This window comes from Ascaphus truei, chromosome 1 (genome assembly GCF_040206685.1).
Source record: "Ascaphus truei isolate aAscTru1 chromosome 1, aAscTru1.hap1, whole genome shotgun sequence".
Classification (NCBI taxonomy): domain Eukaryota; kingdom Metazoa; phylum Chordata; class Amphibia; order Anura; family Ascaphidae; genus Ascaphus; species Ascaphus truei.
The window spans coordinates 328,853,715-328,873,057 of NC_134483.1; the positions used below are offsets into that span (position 1 = coordinate 328,853,715).

At 41.5% G+C, this 19,343-nt stretch overlaps 1 protein-coding gene across 1 annotated transcript in view; it reads right to left on the minus strand.

Moving 5' to 3' along the window:
• Positions 1-19,343, minus strand: part of CNOT6L (CCR4-NOT transcription complex subunit 6 like) — a 99,519-nt gene that overhangs the window by 40,951 nt on the left and 39,225 nt on the right. The window contains exon 2 of the mRNA XM_075606822.1: positions 299-420. Coding sequence (XP_075462937.1) covers positions 299-410 — 112 coding nt within the window. The 5' untranslated portion in view covers positions 411-420. The remainder of the gene's footprint in view (positions 1-298; positions 421-19,343) is intronic.

A 19,343-nucleotide genomic window follows, 5' to 3' on the forward strand; every position in this document is an offset into this window, starting at 1 on the left:
ACTGCACCACGTGTCTCCCCCCCCCCATTCTCATCTATAATCCCTTAAAGCAAAAGAAAGGAAGATAATGTCCATCTTATGGGGTGACCAAACTCTGTGCCAAACAGGCCAGGTTTAAAGGAAATCCCGGCTTATGCACAGCTGTCTCATTCATTTTGCCACCTGTGCTGAAGCAGGGATATCCTTAAAATCTGGCCTGTTGGTGGCTCTTCAGTAACGGCGTTTGGCCACCCCAGTCTGTAGTAAGGTCACTTATATTGCTTCTACTAATCTTGCAGGCTGTAAAAATGGAACTCACCAGAAATCTCCAATTCGGCCCAGTGAGACTTTTTGCCATTGGCCACCTCATCTGCCGACATGATGGTATAAATTCTGCGAGGATCAGGAGGGTCATATTTTTCTTTTGGCATCCCTGTTAGTCTGAAAAACAAAATGTGCAGAACATACAGATCAATGAGTGCCAGCTTTACCGTATGATAAAAGAACATTTCAAACCACCAGTAATTTCAAACCACCAGTATGTCCTGGGCTTTCATCCCACCTATATCCTATTTTCCCCCAATTTGAATATAAATAGATAGGCAGTTGCAATCTCACATGGTCTTCCACCGACATTCTCCACAGCTCAAATTTGGTGGCATGAGTTTATAGAGGGACTTGCTCTGCCCGTGGTTTGCTGGCCTAGTTGGCCTCTGGCAAATTGTGGTCAAGAGGAAGATGACTCGGACTACATCTGTATAGTGTGATTTGTGTGCTGCTTATCACAGTGTTTCACTCATCTTCCCTTCTACAGCAATCCAAACCTTAAGTTGCATCAGTTGTGCTCATACCACTTGCTGAGCACTATGGGTATATATTACAGGAGCATTCCCCCCAGAGAACAAACCTGAAGTCATGACATAACCCGCTATAAATAGGTCATCACAACATGAATTCACTTTATTTTTTCACGATCATAATTTGTTGCTTAGTTTTCACGTTTATTATTTCACAGGCATCAGCAGTTACCAGAGCACCCTCATGACTTAAGGCGTGTGAATGGAAACAGCCATTTTAAACTCCCAAGAAGCCACATTTTCAGCAACTAATATCTCCAGAATTCAACTACAGAATCTAAAAAGGATGGGATGGCTAAAAACAAAGCAAAAACAGCAAAAAAGGGCAAGGTTAGAAAGGAGACGTTTATTTTTTTGATGGCGAGTAGAACAGATTGCTGCTGTAAAAGCCCCAGCACACACACCTCCAGCAGTTTTGTTGTCACTACATAAAAAAAAATCAGAACTGTTAGATTTATATTTATTGCCGGGTGAATATAAATCTAATAAAATATAGGAGCCAGATGGAATTTTTAGGAGCCATAGTTTGGTAAAGAGGGGTAGAATGGGGGATGATGGCTGTCAAGGCACTCAGCCCTCCTCCTCTCTCAGCTCCTCTGTGTGTGAGTGCAAGTGTCTTTCTTTGACAGACTGACAGACTGTCTCACTCACACACACTCTCTGACAGACTAACTGACACACACATTGACAGACAGATATACACATACACACTGACAGACTTGCTGACATACACACACACTGACAGACTTGCTGACACACACTCACACACTCACTCTCTCCCCCCAGCCACATTATGCACCCAGAATGCTTCGTTCCCCCACACCCGCCCCGGCCACAAGTTAACTACAGGGACATGGTTCCTTTTAAATGTTACTCAGCAGAACAATATACATACAAAGATTTGTTGTAGTGCGCGATACCGGTTAATGAATTGAAAAAGAAATATCGTATGACGCTTCGTTATTTGCTACAGATGCAGTGGCCGTTATTCGAACGTATCACGGAGCCGTTTTCGTGCGCGCTGCTGTACTCCACGCGGCCAATCATGCGGTTGCTTTGTTTGAATTTCATGGATCCCGATTTGTTTGGGTGCAATTCTTCGCGTTTCCGTGGCAGAAATGAATGAATTGTAATGTGTTCAGTACAATACAGTACGGTGTCAATTTGCAGGTGCTTAAAAACCAGAACACTAAAATGACATTTTCTGCACTCGGATAAAACACGAGTCAACATGCGGTAATGACGCACCATGACATGGGTATTCCGAGGTATACAACGCGTGATATGTTCGAATAACGACCGCTGCATCTGTACATCTCCGATTCATAATTTCATAAATGAACAAACTTGTTTTACTCTATTAAAAAGGTATCAAAAGCCCCGTCACTCAGGAAATATTAAAAAGCAGACTTGCCAACTCTCACTGGTTTCTGTGAAATCAGCGACAGTTCACAAATGGGTAGGATACTTTCCCACTAAAATGCAATTTTATTTTTAAAACCTCAAATATCACGTATTTCTGTGTTTGGGGTTTGACTTCTGCAAAAGTAAAGTACAGGACTGTGGTTACGTACATACGGTGCGCTCAAACAGTAGGGCTCTGGTTAAGTACACAAAGCAAGAACCATGCATTCAAATATAAGTTTAGGTTGGTTTATAGTGCCTGAAACCCAAAAGCAAATCTTATAAAAAAAATGAATGGGTTATTTATCAAAGTCCCCTGTCTGCAAATCCACGGCAAAAACCAAGGGGGAAAAGCCATGGTATTTCATGGCATATCTTTCCCTCTGATAAATCAGTCTCTATTTTTAACCATTCATGTAACATTGATTAATACCTAAAATGTTCATTCAGGCACATTAAAACTCAATGTATAAGTTATGTCACCCATAGGTGGAAAACAGCTACCAATTGCTTGAAGACGGTACTAGAGTGGTTTTTATTATTTTGTAAATGTCAGTTTGCCATTAAAAAGGTACATTTTTGTTAGTATTTTTTATGAGAAAATTAAAATGTAGATTAATGTAATGAAACAGAAATCCCCTACTGCCTACTGCTCAGTATGTATGTATGTATGTATGTATGTATGTATGTATGTACATATATACAGTGGTTGACAAATCACCAAAAAATCTACTCGCCACACAAAAATATCTACTCGCCATCTAGTATCAAACGTATGCTGCTTGGGCCAATAGGAGCTCGCCACGATGTTAAATCCACTCGCCCGGGGCGAGCAAATGTATAGGTTTGTCGAACACTGCATACACACACACACACACACACACACACACACACACACACACACACACACACACACACACACACACACACACACACACACACACACACACACACACACACACACACACACACACTTGTGTATGTAAATGTGTTATTACCCCATCATGAATTAGGATGTATTTTATTTATTTTACTTTAGAAATCATACAGAAAACCTTTCTAAACACACTAAACACACCACACACACACTAACAGCAGCGCAAAAACTTTTCCCCAATCTTCCCTCCTGTCGGCCGGTTCCAAGCTCACTGCCGTGCGTGGCTTTATTTTAAAAGGCTGACTAATCACAGCCAACTACAATTGCCGCGTGCGCGCACTGCGCAGCAAGCGCACCCTCTATAGAATAGCCCGTAAGCTCCTCAGGATGCTATCTGCCGTTTCTCTATTCAAGGTTTCTGATACGGTGTTTACTTTGACAAGGCTACAGAGATGTCTAGGTCAGGAAGACGTGTTTCTTCAAGTGCTGTTAATCTTGGGTAACCTTGAAGATGACTTGACACGATTAACAAGATTTGGTCTGCTTTATCTGAAGGATGTCTACAAAAGAAATTAAATTAATACTTGCAAAAAGAGAACAAGAGTCAAGTTTGCATTCAGGGATGTAACGGACACCTGTTCTTCAAGCTTGCTGCGCACTCAGAAAACCATCTGAAGCAATGGCTTTAACCTTCAATTATTAGTGTTACAGATCAGGGATAGCCAACCATTTTTTCAGTTGTGCCTATACTGTAATTGGGCAAAACGTTTTGGCGAGCTACTGTCATTCGTCCCCCTCCCATCTCTCTCACTCAATCCCCTCTCTTCGCTCACTCAATCCCCCTCCTCCTCGCACTCAATCCCCCTTGCCCACTCCTCCTCTCACTCAATCTCCCCCCCTCCTCTCTAAGAATCTTACTTTGGGAGGTGTGGGGAGGCCTCCGGTCCCACAGCGGAGGTGGAAGTCGGGACGATTTCCAGGCGGGCCCAACCCATGACCCCAAACATCCCGACAGCAGCCACTATTCTAAGACATTGATTAACATTGGGAAGGGGAGGGTGGGGGAGAAGCTGTGTGACCTTCTACCCTTAGCAAAAACGGCACCAACTTTATACTCTTGTGCTCAAAAGCCTGCCAAAAAGGACAGCCAACCCAGTTGATAGCGCACCCTACCTCACCCTCCACAGGTAAAGGCATCCAATCATAGGTTGACAACAACATGCTTAGAGGGGGACAGGTGCCGAGGAGGTCAAGACGCCCTCTCGGTGACCTCTCTTGGGCTACCAGACAGTATCTTAATTATTCCTGACTTTGTACGGTGAATGCATTTATTTTTACTATTGGTAAGTTGGGGTTAAAAAAAAAAAAAATCAGAGGGAAAAACTTTATAGTCAAGGAAGAGCATTCACAGCAAGGACGACAATAAAACCAGCTGTAAAAAGGGAAGCAAATTGCGTCCATAAAATCTAAATTGAATACTGTGAACGTAATGCATGTCAAAACACTGCAAAAGTGCATGTTATCTGGATAGAACCACATCTCAATGCAGGATTCCTATTTGTTTGTCTAATTGGTCACAGTCAATTGCATACTACATTTTTGCCATATTCTTATACAGGAAATTGACTGACATCCAGGATTGGGCTTTGATTTCCGAAGTCTGCAGAACCTCCCATCATGCTGTCAAACTGCAGAACATGCTAAATCGTTGAGGTTCCACAAACACCAGGCCTGTCTAGGTTTGAGACAAATGAAAAATGTCCACCTACAGAACAGATTCACATACTCATGTTAGATATTATATTATTGCATGAATTCATTTTTTTTGGGTGATGGAAACAAAAACCTAAAAAAAAATAGCTCCATCCTAAACTAGAAAGAAAAGAGGCACGTGTGCAAATACTGTATGTTTGGCAGATACCACTTTCTTATTATTTTAACTTATTTATACCGTAAGCTATTCCACATGGAACAGTTTCCATAAAAATAAATAAATTAAAAGTCATTTAGTTGAGAAATAAAAGTAATGAAATATGAATAAACAAACAACATGCTGGCTTCTGTGTCATTCCGTGTCCTGATCTTCTTCAGACATTGAAGCAATACTGTACACTAGATGTGAATGCCTTCCAATGGCAGAACCACCGCCTCCTGAAAAACAGAATATGGCATAAACATGCCAGAGGTTGCTTTATGGAACTAGAAATACTGGTGTTGGCTCTCTACCAGTAAAGCGGTAACACCAGACTTGTTTTCTTTTTCTTTGTACCTGAACCAGACTTGTGGTGTCAAACTTCTGATCTCTCATCACAGAGAAACCCCTGGTTCAGGAGGAGTTTAGCAGGGAACTCCCAATGGAATGTGGAATGAAAATGACCTACAGTATGGCCTGGTCACTTGACAAGTTGATGGATGAGCAGACCAATGCCAAGATACGTGGAAATCCCCTCGTTGGTTACCTGCTGCGGCTGTCACCCAAATATTGCACCTGAATTTTGTCTGTGAATTTATCCTGTGATAATCCATTCTGCTCCACCAACTCCCTGGTGAAGGTGAGGTAAAAAAACAGCAACAGATACAGGAGGTTGTCAGGGACAGTGCACACTCTGTGTTAGTTTGTAGGAATGTTTTGGATAATAGTAGACCAAGTTATTTCATACATGCATTTATTTTAGCGTTTCTTGCAATCGCTTCTCTCCGTTTTATGCATGTTGCACATATCGGAATCGAACATGTGGTCGCCTCGCTGGGACCAACTCCCTGCTGGCCAATGGACCCTTAGCCACAGCTGCTGGACACGCAGCCGCTGGCCATTTCGCCAATAAGGCAAGTTAATTTAAGGGGTTTTAGTGGTTAGGTTTTTAGGGTAGGGGGTTACAGTAAGGGGTTAAGGTGTGTAGGGTATGGGTTTACAGTGTGTAGGGCAAGTGGTAGCGTTAGCATTAGGGGTTAAGATTAGAGGGGTTTTAGGGTAAAGTGTAAGGTTAGGGGCTTACCTTGGCGGCGAAGCAGATGGCAGAGAGATGTCCCCGCGGTGATGGGAGTGGCGGCTAAACACCAGCGGCGATTTGGTCGCAACAACATGGCCGCAACCAAATGTCCGAGATCTACACATAGTCTGAGCTAATCTGCCAAAAAGATTTGGATCAGCTACCGTGTATAAAACTTGGCAAACAAGGTTGTATCTGAAATGATGCAGAAGCGAAAGAATGGAACACAAAATTGCCAAAGTCTCTTGGCACAAGTATGTTCTGCAATGCACTAGTGGCTTTCTAGTACTGGAAGCATTAAACAAATACATATATATTGTTGCTTTTGAAGAAAACATGCCAATAAAACTAAACTTCCAAGGGAAAAAAAAAAAAAAAAAACACAACTGCAACATCTCATTACCAAATGCATGTGAACTACCATCTAGTACGGCAGCTCTGTGCAAACTTTTTGAGCTGCGGCCCCCTTCATGGGAGCCGCAGCATTCGCGCCCCCCTTTCTCAATGTCTTCATGTCAAATTAGATTGCCGGTCACGTGACCCCACTGCGTCATTTGACGCCGCGTTGCAATGGCGACGTGTCGCCGAAGACCCGGCTGGAAGCAGGTAAGCGAGTTACAGAAGCCTCACACCTCCCCGGGCATTTAATTTAAATGCTGTGGGGAAGAGTGCAGGGCCTCTGTAACCGCCACGCCACCGTAGAAATTCTCGTGCTCCCGTGTGCGCTTCGCTTTAGTACCGAATGAGTGACAAATTGGTGGGAGTGATAATGTGTGGACCATGGCTGCTGCAGCACGTCTTAGGAAGTAGAAATGTCAAACACCACTCTGCTTCCCGAAAGTTGTGCCCCATAAAGCTTTGCATACATTGAGGGGTGTGACTTTGGGGAGCAGACGGTGATTGAATGCTCTGCTTCCAAAGACGTGCTGCGAGTTTTCCTGCACCAATGCAGGTAGGTAACATTTTTCCAGCCCTCTCTATTCATATGGTCTCTAATTGACCTACATCTACTATATACAGTATTTTGGAAAGTTGTTTGTCTGTCCGCTATGCATTTGCACATCTTAAGAGATCGTAAGCAAAATTTGCATGATGGTTACTGAGATCATGGGGCAGGTTTTCATCTATGTTTGGATACAATTCCCAAATGACATCACTGATACCCACTTAATCTTGGTCACTCTGAAAATCCAATTGGCAACATTAGCAAAAATACAGGAGCAGCCCGCATACAAAAATACAGGAGCAGCCCGCATACAGAAACACAGGAGCAGCCCGCATACAAAAATACAGGAGCAGCCCGCATACAAAAATACAGGAGCAGCCCGCATACAAAAATACAGGAGCAGCCCGCATACAAACATACAGGAGCAGCCCGCATACAAAAATACAGGAGCAGCCCGCATACAAACATACAGGAGCAGCCCGTATACAAAAATACAGGAGCAGCCCGTATACAAAAATACAGGAGAACCCCGCATACAAAAACACAGGAGCCGCCTGTATACAAAAATAGAGGAAGTAGCAGCCCGTATAAAAAAAATACAGGAGCAGCCCGTATACAAAAATAGAGGAAGGAGCAGCCCGTATACAAAAACACAGGAGCAGACTGTATAAAAAAACACAGGAGCAGCCCGTATACAAAGACACAGGAGCAGCCTGTATACAAAAATACAGGAAGGAGCAGCCTGTATACAAAAATACAGGAGCAGCCCATATACAAAAATACAGTAGCACCACTTCAACAGTGTGAGATTATTGTTTGAGACGAGAATACAATGTCCCACAAACACGCATTAGAGGCTCACGATTGAACACTTCAGGACGTCTGGCGCAATGAAACTAATATGGGTGGAGTTGTTGTTGTTTTAGCAGGGGATTTCCACGAAACACTCCCTATTGTATCAAAGGAAACCCTGGCCGATGACCTAAAGGCATGTTTAAATAATTCATATCTCTGGTGGAATGTTACCAAATTAAAGCTTCCAACAAAAATGCCAGTTCATTTACAAGGTGATGATTCTGCTGGCAGATTCGCTCAACATCTACTTGATCTTGGAGAAGGAAAACTTCCAGTTGATGGACTCACAGGACTCATCAGTTTTTCATAACATTTTGGCAACATCGTAGTGAAATAAATTAAAACACAAAGTCTTTCCAAACATTCAAATGAATTTCAAAAAATACAAATGGCTTAGCGAACGTTCAATTCTTGCTAAAAAAAAAAAAACCCCACCAAAAAAACACCATTGCGTCCATAAAATCAACATACAAATACAACAACAATTGGCTGGAGAAGCTAGAACATACGAGTCATGGATATAAATGAAGCAGTTCAATATCGCACAGCGTTTCCTAACGCAATCAAACCATCTGGGATGTTGCCACATAACTGGATACTTGAAATTGGCTCACCTATCATGCGCCTGCGAAATTTAGATGCTCCAAGACTATGTCATGGAAATTGACTTATCGTGAAAAATCTTTTGCCTAAAGTTATTGAAGCCACTATTTTAACAGGCTGTGCTAAGGGAGATGAAGGTACACAGCAGGGCCCCGGGCATACGGCGGGTTCCGTTCTAAGGGCCTGCCGTATAGTGAAAATCGCCGGAAAGCAGAACGGCGATTTTCAACTGTGCGCATATGCAACCCAGCAATTTCCCCCTAGTGCGCATGCGCAACCCGGTAATTTCCCCCTAGTGCGCATGCGCAACCCGGTAATTTCCCCCTAGTGCGCATCCCGGTAATTTCCCCCTAGTGCGCATGCGCAACCCGGTAATTTCCCCCTTGTGCTCATGCTCTTTTTACATCACATAGGCCTACTTCATAGATAAATGACCCAGCTGTTTCCTGTTATAAAAGAGAATTATAGACTTAAATAGGGCCCAATCAGGATTTTTTAAAAGCCTCTTTATACTGTAGCTTGGAACTGAGAAATGACTTTGTGGTCATTGCTGCCTCTTTTTGCCAGTTTAGTATGAGCCCGTGGCACACCTTACATTGCATGTTTATATTGTGCCTTGCATACATTGCGCATTGCAAAGTTCCAGTGGCCATATTAATCCTAGAGAAGAGTAGACCCATGGATGGTGAATTTACACTTTTTATACCTTTTAATGGACAGGTTTCTTCTTTGAGTATACTGTGCTTTTCAAAGTCGAGTGTACAGATGTGCAAGTGGCTCGCATAAGGTCATGAAACATGCAAAATTGTCCCTTTATTCGCAGGGAGAGAAAAAACGCAGTTCAGTCAGGGTTTGGATGATTCACTTATTTAATTTAATCAGATAATTTGCTAGATTATCTATAATCGCTAGAGTCCCATAATGTCGACACTATAAATAGTGATTTGAACAGTCACGCCATTTGCATTATGGAGAACCTGAGAGGAGACTTTATCTGAATTTACGATCACATATGGACTCAGGTTAAATGACATTTTTACATCGATGGATCTCACTGGGATCATGCTCGGGGTAATATCGATCTGATCCATCGGATTTATTTTGAAATAGGGTCTCTTTTCGCTTAGATCACTGTGTACCCGGGTAATTACAGGACTGGAATATTAGCGGACCTTCAGACTGTAGTAATATGGAGACTTTGCTTCTATTATATTTTTGACTGGAGAGTTTTTGGTGTGGGTGTTTTTTTTTAATTGTTTTTTTAAATATCTACTTTTTCATATGTACAATTTCTGATAAAAGATTAAAGTATTGTTTGTGGAATATATACTTTGCGGGTGCCTTCCTAATGGAGGTGTTCTGATTCCGGTCGGTCTGTGGCTACATATTCCTCACGGTCAGGCTAGATTTAGCTGAAAGCTTACTACTTGGGCAGTTTTGTGCATCTCTAATGAGGCGTTTGCCCTAAATTTTCAAAGTTATTAAACTGTAAACATTTTCAATTCTGATAGCATCTGTAAAAAAAAATAGCAAGATATGTGCTGAATAGCTGAGGGCTTTCACTTGGCTGCAACCAGTGTATATAATTGCCATGTGGGACTGCATCTTTTTGGGAAATGTCAGTATTTACTGTGCTTTTAATTTATTTAACATTTGGTGAATATTGCACTGAATAAGGAAGCCTTTAGTGCAATCTCATATTTTTTTTAAAAAAATGATATCAATGCCACTTGTAAATTGTAAAGAATATAAAATGCTTGTATTTTTCTCACTGAATAAATATCTCCACTCTGAACGATGAGAAATAGCACCAAGTACAAACAGCACATTACCCAAGCAAATTGCACCATATTGACACCCTGCTCAGTTTGGTTTTACACAGAGGGATGGGGCACTTTAAAAAGACTGAGAACCTCTAACTCACATGAACCAAGCTCGTTTCAGCCTTTTCCCACTAGCCAAACAGCAAGTAGAGAATGAACGTCTGAGCAGCGTTAACGAACCTCAAGCAGTTTTTGGGCACACCCAAAGAAAACTCAATGTTATTCAGCCCGACGTAGGTGTAGCTGTAAAGGTGCTCAATCATCTGGGCGATATTCAGTAATTGCTATGTACTGTAACTTGCACAACTTAATTGCTCACCCTTGTAAGTCATATCATGCTTTTACTTCCAACTGTCCCACCTTTCCTGTGCCCATTTTTAATCCCCATACTGCAGAATAGGTACAGTAAACAGTATGCATCCGGATCATGCCAAAATAAAACTCCATTACAGTCTAATGATAAAAATCAGTGAGGCCAAAACCCAAACAGGGAAGGTTGCCACTTGTAACAATAGGGGAATGGCACTTACTCATAGAAGAGTTCAACATTAAGAAGGGGTTAAGTAGCTTCAGCATGTTGTCCTTCCATATAAAGTAAAACCACACTCGGAGCTCCCTTTGTGTCAGTGGCTGTAGTGGGAATGCTTCATTTTTTTGTCAAATTTTGCCTGGTTTGAACCTGCCCTAGCTACTTACTGCTCGTTGTGCCTACAACCTACTATGCACTGCACACGGGGTGCGCACAACTTTTTCCTGGGGGGGGCGCGGTGGTTGCAGAGGGCCCACGCTCTTCCCCACAGCATTTAAACGAAGTGCCGGGGGAAATCGGTGAGCCCTCTGCAGTGTCTCCTACCTTGTCGTCGGCAACGCGTCGTCAAATGACGCAGCGGGGTCATGTGATGTAACATGTCATGGCAATGCGCATGAAATGACGCCACCGGTGACGTGACCCCACACTTCTTTTGATGCCGGATTTTTAGTTAAGGGCGGGTGCAAGCACAGGGGCTGGCAGGCAGGAGGGGTGGGGGGGGGGGGGGGGGGGGCACAGCACACAAAGTTTGCACACCCCTGCACTGCACTATTAAAAAAACATATCATTATACTTCAAAATATGTCATTACTATTATTGTGTGAGTTTATATATAGATATATTATCCAATATAATTATATGTTTTTGTATAGTATGTATGCATTGTATAATTGCAGGCCATATAAGTGTGGAGCCACAATGAGCAGAGTAATGCCAATCTAGGAGATATAGAGATACACAGTGTTCGACAAACCTATACATTTGCTCGCCCCGGGCGAGTGGATTTAACCCCCGGGCGAGTAAATATTGGCCCAAGCAGCACACGTTTGGTACTAGGTGGCGAGTAGATTTTTTGTCTGGCGAGTAGATTTTTTGGTGATTTGTCAACCACTGGAGATACATATCTATATTTGTATTATATTGTATGTCTTTATTTATATAGTGCCGAAAGTGTACTCAGCGCTTCACAAAGAATATAGTACAGGGAATTTTAAAAATACAATAAGTGCAGCAAAAATCAGACAATGGGAAAGGAAATCCCTGCCCCGAAGAGCTTACAATCTAAGAGGTTTGAGGGGAAGCCTTACAGAGACAGCAGGTGAGGGAATAAGTGCTGTAGATGGGTGTTAAATGAAAAGGTTAACACCATTTAAAGGGGAAGAGATGGCAGGGAGGCGTAGGTGAGATCAGGTGTGTATGTCTGGCTTCAGGCTTAGGGGAGATCCCCAGCAGCAGGAAGGAGTAGATAGAGGGTGTGAATAGAGGATTTGTGTGGGTGTTTTTTATTGAGGGGTAAAGAAGATGGAGATATATGAATTGAGTTGGAGACATGGGGCTGTTAGAAAGAAATGTGTATTTTGAAAAGAAGCGAGGTCAGAGCAAATAAGTAGCAGCATCATGGCAGCAGTAGTTTAGTGCTGAGATGTGTGGTCTTGGATAGAAAATGTCCACCTTTCCAGCGTAGTTCACATCCAGGATTGAGGGTCCGTAGGTGTTCTGTAGTCCCCTTGTTTCCCTCCTGTTGAACTCCCTGTTAAACTCGACCATGCCACTTAAAACTGGGCCACTTTGAATCTTGGCCTGCTTTTCACAGCTAGGGCTACTCTGGTTGCTCTTATAAAGGCCTAATAAGTCACCTGACAGAATTTATTTCAGCCCAACCACCTTAATTAGCACATGTGAGGCATATTAACACAGATGGTTTTTTCAATAGGGTCTTGTCATGCCTAAGTGTTAGTGTAAGTTAATTTAATTAAGACTAGACTAAAAAGACTACAACTACACATAGCACAGGATTGCTTGCAGACAGACAATTCAGATATGTTTTTTACCTAGTTGTAAGTCAGTTTGTATGTTTTTATATAGCGCCATTAATGTACACAGCACTGCACAGCAGTAATACACGTGACAATTATATAAATAACAAATCATACAAATAACACAAAGGGAAGAAGTGCTTCAGGCATAAAAGTAAGGGATCTCCTTGCTATTGCCTCGGTTTTAAGAGAATAATAATTCTCCCAAAATATTTTTATGTAATATAATTTCTATTTTTCGGCGGGTACACGGTAATTGTCAGGACTCGGTACAACACTACTATGTAATGTATAAAGAAAAATCGTTGAATACGGATAATTTGGTGGATAATAAAAAATAAACATCTGCGTTTATAATCAAATTCAATCAATCAATCAGCACCAATTATAAAACATACTTTAAAAAAAACTAATGGTAGGTTCTTATTTCTGATGATGTTTTAAAAGGACACCTTTCTGTGACACGCAATATAATCTATTGAAAAGCTAAAACTGTGCAAAAATCCTAGCACCGAGTAGACTTAAATCACTGGTAGTCCCCATTGTACAAACACATTAAATTCCAAATCAATGGGCAATTTTAAATCTGGTAGAAACAGTTGCCTTACATGTGAATTTTTACAAACAAAAAAAGGAATTTAGTGCGACACATGGCAATGAGTGTCACAAAGTTAAGGGGTTAATTAATTGTAGGACACATTATGTTGTATATTTCATAGCATGTGGTTGAAGTCTTCATTAGGTTGGGAGTCCCCTCCATTTGATTTTTAGAACACAGGAGGAGTATTTTGACCGATTCATAAACTCAGTGTTCCCAAACATAATGTAGGGTGCATAATAAAGAACTCCCAACACGGAGTATCATATGTCTCCCCTTCACATTTAGGCGGGGATAGATCCAAAACACTTTGTCGCCAAAACTTATTGGATCTTTAAATGAAACACCCTAGAACTGCAAGGTTTTAATGAATGTTTAGCTACAAACACAATTATCTGGTCAATACCCCTTATACGTTTCAAATTGTACACTCCGCATTTTAAGTAGTTCACATTTGCTTATATTATATTTAGAATTTATTCAATAATAATTTTGAGTAATAATATAGTGTCTTTTTGTAGTAATAAAATGGTGAGAATCTGCCTTGGCCAAAGAACTGTCGGATAAGAATGAGTCCCAACATTACAGGTAGTCCTCGTTATCCCACGTTTCACTTTACGAATGGCATATCCAACGCTTTACAATGCAACCCTAAGGGCCGTTTTTCGACGCCGGAATGCATTATCCAACGCTCGCCGCCACTGATTAACATGGGACTCACTTTACAACGGTTTCACTATCCAACACTACTTCCAGAACGGATTCCGTTGGATAACCGAGGACTGCCTGTACTGGTATTTTTGTCAAAAAGGAGGAGTTCAAGACAGATCTTTTTGTGGATGATATATTATTGACGCTTTCAAAACCTCTCGCCTCACTCACTAATCTTTTTCATACCCTATCAAAATTTAGTGTCTCTTTCCATGGGTGTGCGGGTTCCCCTCTGTGTGCATTGTCTTTTTGTGGCTTCATAATATAAGATCTACACTTTTCTTGTTTGTAAGATTTGAATGTAATATTTTATTTATAAATTAGATACCTGTAGGTGCATTTAAATATTTTAGGTTATCAATTAATTGACATTAGAAATAGTTTTTTTTTTATATAGATATTGGTACTGTACACCTTTAACAATGTGTCTATTTCCAGAATATAATTGATATTTCAAATATAGTTTAAATGCAGTTTCCATTGTAAACATCTTTTTGTCTACCTTTGACCACCTTTCCTCCGTATTTAAATATGTCTAACATATGCATAAACAATCACAAGATGATCCGCAAGCATAAAGCTTAAAGAAGATGAAGCAGCGGATTGGGAGGAAGCAAATCATTGCACTCAACCAAGACGCTGGATCAACAATAAGACTGTGCATTTATCATAAAGAGAGTTTAGGACTTCTACATGAAACTATACAAGATAACAGAATGCATAATCAAGCAGAGGAAGAGCGAGAAGAAACCCCCAATGACGTACAGTGCACCCTTCCAGAAGAAGTGAAAGGCAATAAAGTCCATGAAGAATAGGAAGGCCTCTGGGAAATATGGAATTACATCTGAAATGTTGACAAAAGCTGGGGAGGAAGTAGAGAAAATCCTTCCAAATCTCTTTACATGCTGCTTGAATAACAAGAAAATTCCCGAACAATGGAGCAATGCTATAGTTATCCTCATCCACAAGAAGGTTTGTATGTATGAATGCATGTATGTATGTATGTATGTATGTATGTATGTATGTATGTATGTATGTATGTATGTATGTATGTATGTATGTATGTCTTTATTTATATAGCGCTCACAGCTGTACTTACAAGAGGGACAATACAGTATAGGGAATGATAACAAACAAGATCAGACAACAGGAAAGGAAATTCCCTGCCTGGGAGAGTTTACAATGTAAGCGGTATGTTGTGAGACTTAGGCCGTGCTTTTAGTGCCGGCGACGGAGACGCGAATACGCCCGAAAACAAACGCATTGCCGCCGCGTGCGCTTATAGTGCACGCGACGGCAACAAGCGACGGAGTCGTCGCGAAAACCCGCCGCTGGCAAAATTTGATTTGTCAAGGGCCGTCGCATCACGTGACGGCCCTTGAACAAATCAAATTGCGGGAATCCCGTGATGCGTCCGACCGGCGAAAGATAACTTTTGCTGGTGGCGACGGGTGACGTCACCCATCGACGGCGACACGATGGATGACGTCACCATCGGCGGCACTATAGGCAAAGCCTTAGGCTGAGTCCCCGGTAGTCACGCGCCACACACCACACACCACACACCACACACCAAAGCACAGCTCTCTATGAGGCAGGCCCCAGCGGCTGTTTGTGTGTGGGCGCGCAAAGCGCTGTGACGCGTATGCTGGCAGGAAAGACAAGAATTTTGTCTTCCCGTGAAGCACAATTTTGGATAGATTGCCAAGGAGAAAATAGGGAGGCCTGTTAGTTACAATAATCCAGATGGGAGCGGATAAGGGCATGCATTAGTTTTAGCAGTAGACCGACAGAGGAAAGGGCAGAACTTGGAAATAATGTGGAGGAAGAAGCTACAAATTTTCGCTATGCTGTGAATGGAGAAGGAAAGGCAGGAGTGAAATGACACTCCTAGGCAACGTGGATTTGTGACAGGATAGATGGTAGTACATTTACTGTTATGGAAAAGAGGGGATATTAGGCAAGATTTTGGGGAAAATATGAGGAGCTGAGTTTTAGATATATGAAATTTAAAGCAGTCGAACACCATCCACGAAGAAAATGGCAAGGGTGCAATCCGATTTAGGACTGGATTACAGGTGTGAGGGTAGAGGTGGATAGATACATCTACATAGAGATGATACCGAAGGCCAAAGAGGTCACCATGTGATTGTGTGTAGAGAGAAAAGGAGAGGTCCAAGAACAGAGCCCTGAGATACACCAACAGAACACGTTAGCAACAGAAACCAAAAATGTGCGATGAGAGAGGTATGATGAGAACCTGTATAGAGCTTTGTTGCAAATACCAAGGGAGTTTAGAATATGAAGAAGAGGGTGATCGACAGGATCGAAGGAAGCAGAGAGATCGAGTAAGATCAGTAGGGGAAAATGACCATGGGATTTTGCTTCGTGTAGATCATTGGATACTTTAGTTAGCACAATCTCTGTTCAGTGCGCTATACAAAAGCCTGATTGTAAAGGGTCCAGAAGAGCATGGAAAATAAGGAAGTTGATCATACAGGAGAACATGAGGCGTTCTAGCAGTTTGGAGGCAAAAGGTAGGAGGATGTTTTGGAGAATAGGTACAACCACCCCATGCTTAAGGGAGGAGAAAGTTCTGATAAGATGTGAGGGGATCGGATCAAGAGGGCACGTGCTAGAGGGAGTAAATCAGCTTAGAAACTTCAAACTCTGTAGCAGGGGAAAAGAAGACAAGAGTGGAAGATGGAGGTTTAGGTAAAAGCGCCAGAAGGAAATCATTGTTGATAGCATCCAACTTGCCTTTATAGGCTTGAGAAGAAATGAAGGAAGGATGGGAAGTGGGAGGAGAAGATCGGAGAAGGGAGTCAAATACAGAGAAAAGACTGCATGGATTGGATTTGAGTGTTGATTAGTGAGGAAAAGTAGTGTTGTTTGGCCTTAAAGCAATCAGAGCTAAAAATAGGAGAAGTGAAATTCATTGTGCAAAAAAAAAAAAATCAGTCAGAGTATGTGATTTTCTCCAAAGGCGATCAGAGGAGCGTGTGCGAAGGGAGTGCGTTTGTGAATTTATACAAGGATGTGGGTTAGAAGGAAGGGTGTGCCGGAGCCGAGAAGGGGCATATAGATCAAGAGAGGATGATACGATAGAGTTGTAAGAGTTGACAAGATTGTCAGGTTCAGAGGAAGGAGAGAGGTTAGTGTTCAGGGTAGATGCCAGAGTAGAGAGGTCAATAGAGTGAAGGTCTTGAGTGTAGCGAGTTGAACAGGTAGGAGTGAGTGATGGGAATGAGTGTAGCGAGTAGAACAGGTAGGAGAGGGTGATGGGAATGAGTGTAGCGAGTAGAACAGGTAGGAGTGGGTGATGAGAATGAGTGTAGCGAGTAAAACAGGTAGGAGTGGGTGATGGGAATGAGTGTAGCGAGTAGAACAGGTAGGAGAGGGTGATGGGAATGAGTGTAGCGAGTAGAACAGGTAGGAGTGGGTGATGGGAATGAGTGGTGGTGAATGATAGGAGGTGATGGTCAGAAAGCAGAAAGGGGAGATCTAGAAATCAGGAAGGGATAAAAGTACAGACCTCAAGATCTACAGACCAATCAGTCTACTTCTAATCACTTACAAGCTTTTTACTAAATTACTCACTAAATCGGCTGCAACAAGCCCTGTACTTTGCTCAGCTTAGAGAACAAGCGGGATTCTGCATCCAATTTGTACAGGAAGTTATTTCCCGAAGTAAGGAATACCATCTATTACTCATTTTAGGATTTGTAGATTACAAAAAAAACATTTGATTGTTTCTTAATGTCTTTAAAATCGCTAGACAAAGTGTTGAAGAAGCGATCATTGATATAAAGAATATTTACGAGAATGCCACATTAACCATTAGATTACATGCAAGCTAAGGATCAGCAAAGGAGTGTGACATGGAGACACCATGTCACCAAAACTTTTCACTGTAGTAATTAAAGAATTGTCCAAGACATTGCATTTGGAAAAAAAGGTAATCAAAATCAATTGTAAATAATTAAATCACCTACGATTTGCAGATGTCATTGGGATTTTTGCCACAAGTCCAATCTCCAAATCTCCAGCAACAAATCAAAGAACAAGTAAGAAAGAAGTGGGTCTCCATATGAATCTCAGCAAGGCAAAGTGATGTTGAACAAATGTGTCAACTCTACATAGATCAAAATAAATGGAATATAGCTAGAACAAAGGTAAGTAAAAGGTGGAAAAACGGCGGTCACTGCTCCTCTGGAAAAAACTCTCCAACCAGGCGTATAAAACGAAAAAAAACTTTATTACATCAAAAAGAACATCCACATGTCTAAGACACTCTGACGCGTTTCGTTCTGGGAACAGAACTTTATCAAAGAGTGCCTTCCACTCCGTAATCCCACCCATAAGTAGGCCGTACTGGATGCTCACTGGCTGAACAACATCACGTGTAATCACTCCCACCAATGAACTAAGTACCAATAGAATTTGAGTCAGATCGGCATACATAGGGGGGGGGTAGGGAAGCGCTAACAATAAACAGATAATGCGACAATATAGACTTATTGCAATTACAATAAATCACAAAATCGAAACATACTAATAATTAACAAACGGAGTTAAAAGCAAGCAAATATGTGGACCCTAAAGAGCAGTAGCTACAATGGGTATCCTACCTGGACACAGATTGTGGTTGAATGTCATAATATTTTTAACAACAGCTAATTCAACCACGAAGATCTTCATGATTATAATAAAGAAGTAAAATAAACTTCTAGTGTGCCCAAGACTACCATACAAAGTAACATCTACACTGTATCACTCAGAGGAAGGCTAGGTAGTTAAGAAATGTTTTAGCTCCCAATCTATATAGTCTTAACTACCTAGCCTTCCTCTGAGTGATACACTTGAGACCCCTATTATGGGGATACTTAAAGGAATAGTTATAGGAGTGGGAAGCTCATGTATGATGTTTATAACAACATTCTCTGGTTATGTATTGGTTATATATTGGTTTCCACATATCTCATTAGGATCTGAGCCAGTCATTATGTTCTGTCCATGGTCCAACCTGTTTTAATGACGTAGTATAGATAGTAATTAATTATGTATTTAGTGTAGATGTTACTTTGTATGGTAGTCTTGGGCACACTAGAAGTTTATTTTACTTCTTTATTATAATCATGAAGATCTTCGTGGTTGAATTAGCTGTTGTTAAAAATATTATGACATTCAACCACAATCTGTGTCCAGGTAGGATGCCCATTGTAGCTACTGCTCTTTAGGGTCCACATATTTGCTTGCTTTTAACTCCGTTTGTTAATTATTAGTATGTTTCGATTTTGTGATTTATTGTAATTGCAATAAGTCTATATTGTCGCATTATCTGTTTATTGTTA